General features: G+C 40.9%; 1 protein-coding gene across 1 annotated transcript; it reads right to left on the minus strand.

Annotated features, from left to right (window-relative positions):
* Nucleotides 1-970: 970 nt before the first annotated feature.
* Nucleotides 971-2,512, minus strand: LOC124688140. The gene is made up of 4 exons (XM_047221855.1): nt 2,265-2,512; nt 1,706-1,771; nt 1,428-1,528; nt 971-1,327 (listed from the first exon to the last, which is right to left on the minus strand). Exons 1-4 carry the CDS (start codon nt 2,460-2,462, stop codon nt 1,159-1,161), a joined length of 534 nt encoding a protein of 177 aa, XP_047077811.1. The 5' UTR covers nt 2,463-2,512; the 3' UTR covers nt 971-1,158.
* Between the last annotated feature and the right edge of the window lie 7,076 nt (nt 2,513-9,588).

Genomic DNA, 9,588 nt, shown 5'->3' on the forward strand with positions numbered 1-9,588 from the left:
TGGTGGGGAATTGAGGAGGCATTTCAGGGTAGAGGAACTAGTTGTTTAGGGGTTTTTCTACAAACAAAAAAATTGTCTGGCTGAAGCCCTTTTAGCTCTGACATCTGGGGTCCTATACGTGCCACATCAGCAAATACGATGTTCTACGCCCCGCAGTGAGATCGCCTTGAGCACAACTCTTCTCTTATTGCAGCATCGGTAGGTTGGTTTGAGTAGTTCATTTCCTTTCACAAATCTAATTCTCACGTCCGGTTACAAAATTTGAACTAAACTAAAACATTTCACAAAATTTTGCCCAACACTATCCACTATGCATTGATCTTGTGTTAGTGCATCACATTCTGCTACCATGGCAATGGTCAGTTCGACCAACTAAACTTCATGTTATAACCATTATGTGGTGTGCATTGAGAAAAAAATGATTTTGTATCTCTTTCCACCAAAGAGTAGAACTTTCATTAGATACCATATAATTTTATCTTATGCAGCAATGAACTTATCTTGACATGTAGATGGCATTTTGCTTATTATGCATCTCATTCACTAAGTTGGGTCTTTTCACATATATAGCAGACATCAGCGAGCAACGAGGCACCAATAAAGGTCAACTTGCAATGTGTAAACTAGAGTTGCAAGACCGTGGCGAAGAAAACAAATTGAGTTGCAATAGTGTCTTCTGTACCATATACCAACTTCGCTTCGTTGCAAGATTTTGTCTTTTGTGTAATCTGTCAACTTTGCTAGGTATGAACAGTACTGTTGAATAATTTGTTGGGTGCATAATATTTGATGATATTGTACAAGTATGAGTTTAGACATATTATATTGTGAAAGTGTGGTATTTGATATGTTGGCTTGAATGAGAACTGAACACACGAAACCAAACAAGGCATGAGGAATAATGCGTGTAACTTTTAAGGGTGAAAGATAATAAAAGAAAAGCACATGATAAGTCCAACAACTTTTACTAGTGACAAACATGAGCAACTTTCATACACATGTTTTAGGTTACACCAACATAGGAGACCAGTTTAGATGAGAGGGTGGATCACGTTAATACACATAATTGCTATGCCATAAGGTAATTAAGATAAGCAACTCTCGATGCTGGATTGGGGGAAATATTCAGCGCAGGCAAGTGTCAGATGAAGCACACAATCAATCCTTGCGTTTCACACTTCCAGTAAGACCACCTACGAATTCGTTGAAGCTCGCTTTGATATATCTCCAGTCGTCGTTGACCCAGACTACAACTAAGGCACCACTGAACATAGCAAAGATAGGGCCACTGAGGTTGGTATCCTTAAAAGGTTTCTGATTCCTCCCCCTACACACACAACAAATGGATTTGATGCATCAAATTAATTGATGTGGGATTCTGCTGAACTATTCTAGATTACCAAATTCCAATTGATGCATATACTCACCATTCTTTCAGTTCAGGGCCAGAGAACTGAGACGGATGCCCAATCTTCTTCAGAAACCTCTTAATCAGTTTTACCAGCATACCATTATCAGTTCCCGTGTCCTAGAATCATATGCAACGCAAATTTCAGTTTCAAACCGGACAAATTAACATATGGTGATATATAAAGATTAACCCGGCAAATTTCACAAGACAAAGAAAAATCAACTCCTAAGCACAAACCGAACGAAATTCCAATTGAATTGTGTAGCACAAATTTGAGCAAAATTCCGAAAATACCTTCATGTCCCCGTTGGTACTGAATTGACGGATGGACCCAGATGAACGCCGGTAGGACCTCAGGCCCTGCATTCCAAAACCAAAATCGTCACTTTAGAATAAAGTAAAATGAGCTGGGAATTTTGTGCATATGAGCACCAGTGCTCTCAGTTTTTTAAAAATTTAAAAACTGTATTTCTGCGTTCCAAAAAATCATCACATTTATTCCATGAATACATACACATGTTCTGAATATTCATGCAAAGTTTCGGTAGAAATTACATTGTATTTTGAGCTACAGGAAAAAAATAAAATTTGTGACTACGTATAGAGGTATATATTTGTCAGAAATTTGTCTTTTTTGTATAGCTTAAATTATAACATATTTTTCTCCAAAATTTTTACCTTACTTTCAGAATGTCTATATGTATGTGGGTATTTAATTTCATATTTTTTAAAATCCAAAAAATATAATTTTTAGAAATCAGGAGCACTGGTTTTCATGTGCCAAATACACTTTTCGAATGAGCTGCATCTATTTTAGCCTAGGACATCTGATGTGCGATGGAACCAAACAAACCATTGGAGGGGAGAGGCCTTGTCCCGCCAGGAAAGATCGCGCGGCGGCAGCTGCGGGATATCCAGATGGAGACGGCGCTTCCATGGCTCCCGCCAGAGATCGCCTGGCGATGGGGCTCGAAGAGGGTGCCGGAGAAGGTAACAGGGGAATCGAGGAACGGCGCGGCAGTCTCCCCAGCAAGAATCGGGTCATCGCCATCCTCTCAATCGCTAGATCGCGCAGACTGGGTAGGATTTGGGAACGATTTGCCGCAACAGCCCTGCGCACCTATATATATACGGCGGCGCCTCCACGCAGTCTGCGCCTTGCGGCCCATCTATGGAAACTGATCCTTCGATTTATTTGCGGGATTTGGCAAGGCGTCCTGGATTATCCTTCTTGGCCCGCATGGCCTTCTAATGTGCAGCAATCAATTCGTTAATTGCAACCAAGTATCCAACGCTAATACGACAGAACTGGCTCGTGAGTGGCGACCATGGCGTCCAGGGGGCCGACACCGGCGGCTTGATCTCCGCCCACCGGAATCCCCTGCGACAAGCAAATAACAAACCCCTTCCAACACAAAAATGGAAAAAACCACAAACGTCAGCCAGTAAAACTTCACTATATCGAGAAGGGTTTACAAACACCGTGGGATATATATCTGATAAATCCTAATCGACGGCTTACAAGATGTATATATAGGCGGTGCCAACGATCTATACCGTACTCAATGCCTACCGGCCCAAGCCTACCGACGACGGGGCTCGCTCCGCTCGTCAGAAGTTAGCCTCCGTTTAGTATATGAATTAGGATCATAATATAACATCCCCCATAACTGCTACGACCAGATCCGGCCTCCCTGTAGCGCCCTCTCTCAAGTATCACAGCTCATCCTCACAGCATGTAGCGACCCAGCCTGCTGACGCCGCGACGCTGCCCCACCCGAGATTCCGGCCGGCGACCACATGCTTGTGAAGGCGGCCACCGCGCACCGCCCCTGCTCCCGCCACCGCCCTCCCCGCGCCTTCCCTCGCCTCCCGCAAATCAGACCCCGCTGCTCGTCGGCCCCGCTCCCCTTGCCGGCGCCTTCCGTGGACAGTCCTCCAAGCCTGCAAAGCCCGCTTGCTTTGCGTGGCAGGCATCTGCTTGTCCTTCCTAATCATATGGTGGACATTGCGGATGATAGCAGGCTGAGCGGCCCACTTGCATTAAATAGGCCGTATTATTCTGCCTGCTGTCTCGTATCGAATACAAGTTCGGCTGCCCACTGCGGCGCGGCAATTCCTATACACCGACCAGGTCGGTCGTTACCGCGCGCCACCCCCCCCCCGCGGTATGGGCCGGCCTGGTCGGCCCATTTCGCTATCTATTTCTGTTTTCTGTTTCTTTTTCCGTTTTTTCTTTTTTCTTTTCCTTTTTCTTTTCTTTTCCGTTTCTTTCTTATTTTGTTTTCTTTCTTTTCTTTTTTTTTCAAATCTGAAAAATGTTCAAAGTCGAAAAGTGTGCAAATTCGAAAATTATTTAAATTCGCAATTTTTGCAAATTCGAAAATCATTCAATTTTGAAATTTGTTCAGATTCGAAAATAGTTCAATTTCGAAATTTGTTCAAATATGAAAATCGTTCAATTTTGAAATTTGTTTAAAATTGAAAATATGCAAATTTGAAAATTGTTTAATTGGAAATTTGTTCAAATTTGAAACTGTTCAGATTCAACACAAAGAAAAAATGGAACGAAAAATGAGAAAGGAAAAAAGAAAAACAAACTTGGGCCGGCCCTGGCCTGGGTGTGCGGTGGTCCGTCCGCACCGACCTGGTCGGCGGACAGCACCTCCCCTGCGGCGCTATCCGGAACGCCGCACGCAGCGCGCGTACATGGGTCTCGCCTGTTATTGCGGAGTCGTCGCAGCTTCTTTCGTTTCCTTTGACTTTTGACGATTCATGTTGGATATGTTGGTTTTCGTTCGTCATTTTTCTTTTCTTGTATGTATGGTTGTTTTGGCTGGTTCTCTTAAAAAAATGTTCAGATCCCAACAGTGTTCAGATTTTTTAAAAGTATAAGGTTTAATTTAAAATATTTTTAAATCTGAACTTTTATCAAATCTGAACTTTTTTCACTTTGACTATTTTTAAAATTTGAACATTTTTTAATCTGAAATTTTTAAAAAAAGTTTCACTTTTTCAATTCTGAACTTTTTTTTTCAAATTTAAGCTTCTTTCATTTTTGAACATTTTTCAAATTTAACCATTTTTCAAATTTGAACTTTTTTTCAACCTAAACAGAAAAAACCGAATAAAAGAAAAACCTAAAAAACTGAAATTGGGGAAGCACGATGTACATGTCGAAAAACTCTAGAAAAAACACGAACTTCGCAAAGGCATAGGGACTTCCCTCGTGCGCTCCACGTGGTTCGATATGGAGCGAGGAAAATTGCGGGGGATGGTCTTCGCTCGCGACACGTGTTGAGTTTTTATGCGTTTGGCGGATAGTTGCGGGTCCGCGTGGAGCTTAATGGGTCTGGGGCTCCCCGAATCATTTTTCCCATGACCCGGTTCATTTTTCCATTTTTTCCCGTTTTCCCCTTAATCTTCCTTTTCTTCTATTGTCTTCGTGGAATTGGCAGTTCCGCCTCGTCATCCATTCGTCGGTGGTGTTTTTTTTCACCTCATACCCGATGTTGTCGTCCCTCGTTTCTTAGTCCCGCAAGTCTTTGGTGCTTGATCTGGTAGAAAAAAGTCTTTGGTGCTTGAGCGGTAAGCATCCTCGCTCTTTTCGGTGGATGTTTAGGGTTCGTTATAGGCAATCTACGATTAGTTAGATTTTGCATTTTCGTTTTGATTAAACCTATAAGCGAGCGCCGGCGCGAACAGATGGAAGGTGGTTTTGCGGTGATTGATTTGTTTTCCCTTTGTTACGAATCGACACAAAAAGGTTGTAATTTTATTTGTTTTAGCCTTTTTTTCCATTTGAATTTTTGGTCATGTAGTTTTTCGGTGAATTAATGCACGAGCGGTAGCACTTCCAATTGGAAATCTAAGGTGTCTTAGGCGCCTATAGGGCCGCGTCGGAGGCGCTGCTCAGGCGTGGCACCTGCTCCATGCAGGGCACTTGGTATTTGGCTAGACCGCCTTTGTCGTCGTGGTGAATCGATAGATGCCATGGGTAAGTTTAAGATAGGGGACGGATGTACGCTTGAGGATCCGGGAAATGGGAAGGTGATACGTCTCCAACGTACCTATAATTTCTGATGTTCCATGCTTGTTTTATAACAATACCTACATGTTTTGCTCGCACTTTATAATGTTTTTACGTATTTTCTGGAACTAACCTATTAACAAGATGCCATAGTATCAGTTCCTGTTTTCTGCTGTTTTTGGTTCCAGAAAGTCTGTTCGGGCAATATTCTCGGAATTCGACGAAATGAAGTCTAAATATCTTATTTTTCCCGGAAGGTTCCAGAACACCGAAGGAGAGTCGGATGCGGGCCAGGGGGCCACCACACCACACCTGGGTGCGGGCCCAGGCCTGGCCGCGCCACCAGGTGGGGAGGGCACCCTGGTCCCCCTCCTGCGCCGCCTCTTCGCCTATATAAGTCCTTTCGACCTAAAAACGCGATACCAATTGACGAAACTCCAGAAAGACTCCAGGGGCGCCGCCGCCATCACGAAACTCCATTTCAGGGGACAGAAGTCTCTGTTCCGGCACGCCGTCGGGACGAGGAAGTGCCCCCGGAAGCCATCTCCATCAACGCCACCGCCTCCATCATGCTCCGTGAGTAATTCCCCCATGGACTACGGGTTCTAGCTGTAGCTAGTTGGTATTCTCTCTCCCATGTACTTCAATGCAATGATCTCATGAGTTGCCTTACATGATTGAGATTCATCTGATGTAATCGGTGTTGTGTTTGTTGGGATCCGATGGATTGTTACATTATGATTAGTCTATCTATAAAGTTTGTGAAGTTATTGTTGCTACAATCTTGTTGTGTTTAATGCTTGTCACTAGGGCCCGAGTGGCATGATCTTAGATTTAAGCTCTATACTTATTGCTTAGATTGTATCTACAAGTTGTTTGCACATATTGCTGTCCGGAACCCGAGGCCCCAAAGTGACAGAAATTGGGACAACCGGAGGGGAAGGCTGTGATATGAGGATCACATGTTTTCACCAAGTGTTAATGCTTTGCTCCGGTGCTCTATTAAAAGGAGTACCTTAATTGCCAGTAGATTCCCTTGAGGCCCGGCTGCCACCGGCTGGTTGGACAAAAGATGTTATGCAAGTTTCTCATTGCGAGCACGTATAACTATATATGGAAAACATGCCTATATGATTAATAATCTTGATGTTCTGTCTTAATGCTATTTCAATCCTATCAATTGCCCAATTGTAATTTGTTCACCCAACACTTGTTATTGGAGAGTTACCACTAGTGTAGATAGCTAGGAACCCCGGTCCATCTCTCATCATCATATACTCGTTCTATATGTCATTGGAAGTAGTATCAACTATTTTCTGGTGCCATTGCCTCTATGTTACTATTACTCGCTCGCCGTGTTACTCGTTACTATTGCTCTCATATTACTGCTGCTTTCACATCACCCTCGTTACTAGTGCTTTTCCAGTGTGCACTGAATTCACAACTCAGTTGTTAAGGCTTATAAGTATTCTTTACCTCCCCTTGTGTCGAATCAATAAATTTGGGTTTTACTTCCCTCGAAGACTGTTGCGATCCCCTATACTTGTGGGTCATCAAGACTATTTTTTGGCGCCGTTGCCGGGAGGCATAGCTCTAGTCATAAGTTCACCTGGGGAGTACACTCTACCTCTCTCTCTGTTTTTGTTTTATTTTATTTTGTTTTGCTTAGTTTACTTTTGTCTAGTTTATTTGTGCTTAGTTTATTTATGTCTAGTATTATTTTGTTTAGTTTAATTTTGCCTTGTTTTCTTATATACCCAAAAATCCATAAAAATTTGAAAAACCGAAAAATTAAAAACTGTTATTATGGGAGAACCTACAACCTATTTGGAGCTTATAGTATTATATAATAATTATAGAGAATCAAGAACGGGTAAAATTATGAGTGCTGTGATAGAAAAATTGAATGCAATTGCTAAAATCTTGCTTAAACGCCATGATATAAACTGTTGCTCTAAACAGGATACTTGACATAGGCATCCCAAATGGGCTTGCCAAAGATAGTACCCGGGGTTTAACGAAGGCCCACTACCCGAAGAATAAGAAGGTTCGAGAGCCCAAGATATATTAAGGAAAGTAGAATTGTAATAGGAAGTGTTGTTTGTAAATTTGGCGGGACGAGTTAGAGACCGTCCCGGACTCTGTAACTTGTACACAACGAAACCCTCGGCTCCACCTCTTATATAAAGGGGAGTCGAGGGACGAAGAGATCATCGAATCATTGTTCACAAACCCTAGTTTTCATAATCGTCGAGTACTTTTCGGCTGAAACCTTCGAGATCTACTTGCCCTCTACTTCTAACTAAACCCTAGCCTATAACCCGTAGGCATTGACAAGTTAATCCCTTGTCAATACTAAACATCTTAAATTTCAATGTGGCTTTAGTGAGGAAATTTTAATTAAGAACTATAATTGGAATAATTATATTCATTTTGGGTTCGAAGAGGTAGAACAATTTGTCATATTTATGGGAGCCTCTGAGATAGAATCCTTCATGTCTAAAAATTATGAAACTTGTGCTGTTTGTAAGGACCTTAAAGATTATGTCTCTTCTATCCTTAATTTTTGCATAGAAAGTTACAGCAATAATCCTTATATCATTGATTATAAAGAGAGACTCATTAATGCACAAGAATGCACCCACAATTTGCAGGAACCCGTGGAAGAAGAAATTGATGAACCTGAAAGCTCATTGGATGAAAAAGAGGAGGAAATTGATGAACCTGAAAGCTCATTGGATGAAAAAGAAGAGGAGAGTGATGAACAAAAGGAGGAAGAATGGATTAGCTACCCATGCCAACCTTCTAATGAGAGTAACTCTTTATCTCTTACACTATTTGATTGTCCCCCATGCTTAGTAAAGGAGGATGAATGTTATGTTCCTGTGGATTCTCTTGAAATATTCCCTATGAATAAAACTTGTGAGAATAATTATGCTACTGTTGTCTATGATAATCCATGCTACTTTGATAAATTTTATAATAATGCTTTGTTTGTGCCTGATGTCGAAATGCATGGTACTAAAGAGTTTTGCTTGGCAAATGTTTATGATAAATCTCTAGATGATGGTCCTATGTTACTTGATACTATTAATTGTACTACTAATTAAAATGGGATTGGAGAGGTCTTGACTTTATCTAGGAGTTCCATATCTTTTGAGATTGATCAATCATCTTGTTATATTGATAAAAGTAGTTTTGAAAGTTTTGATCCCATTATTTTTGAACTTGATAAAAATTATGTGTTTGGAAATCATGAAAAGCATGCTTTATGTGATAGTTATATTGTTGAGTTTGTTCATGAAGCTACTGAAAATTATTATGAGAGAGGAAAATATGGTTGTAGAAATTTTCATGGTACTAAAACACCTCTCTACATGCTGAAATTTTGAAGTTACTCTTGTTTTATCTTCCAATGCTTGTCACTTTGTTCTTCATGAATTTATTTGTGTACAAGATTCCTATGCACAGGAAGTGGGTTAGACTTAAATTTGTTTTGAATTTGCTTTTTGATGCTCTCTTTTGCTTCAACTCTTATTTCTTACGAGTGTATCATTAAAATTGTTGAGCCCATCTTAATGGCTATAAATAAAGCACTTCTAGGGAGAAAACCCATGTCTTTATTTTGCTACTGTTTTATTGTGTCTTGGAAGTTGTTACTACTGTAGCAACCTATCCTTATCTTTATTTTATTGCAATGTTGTGCCAAGTGAAGTCTTTGATAGTAAGGTTGATACTAGATTTGGATTAATGCACAGAAACAGATTTCTTGCTGTCACGAATTTGGGTAGGATTCTCTGTAGGTAACTCAGAAAAATCTGCCAATTTACGTGAGTGTTCCTCATATATGTATGCAACTTTCATTAGTTTTGAGTTTTCTGATTTGAGCAACGGAAGTACCTCTTAAAAATTCGTGTTTAATGACTATTCTGTTTTGACAGATTCTGTCTCTGTTTTTTGCATTGTCTCTTGTGGAATTTAAGCAAGGCTTTCTAGATGTGGAGAGTTGTAGCTAATGTTTTATTGAGTTCTTGCAATGTGTCACTACAGGACTAAAGTGGATTAAAGTTTTTTTTAGTACTAACCCCTCTAATGAAGTTTATGAGAAGTTTGGTGTGAAGGAAGTTTTCAAGGGTCAAGAGAGGAG

Source organism: Lolium rigidum, chromosome 2 (genome assembly GCF_022539505.1).
Source record: "Lolium rigidum isolate FL_2022 chromosome 2, APGP_CSIRO_Lrig_0.1, whole genome shotgun sequence".
Classification (NCBI taxonomy): Eukaryota; Viridiplantae; Streptophyta; class Magnoliopsida; order Poales; family Poaceae; genus Lolium; species Lolium rigidum.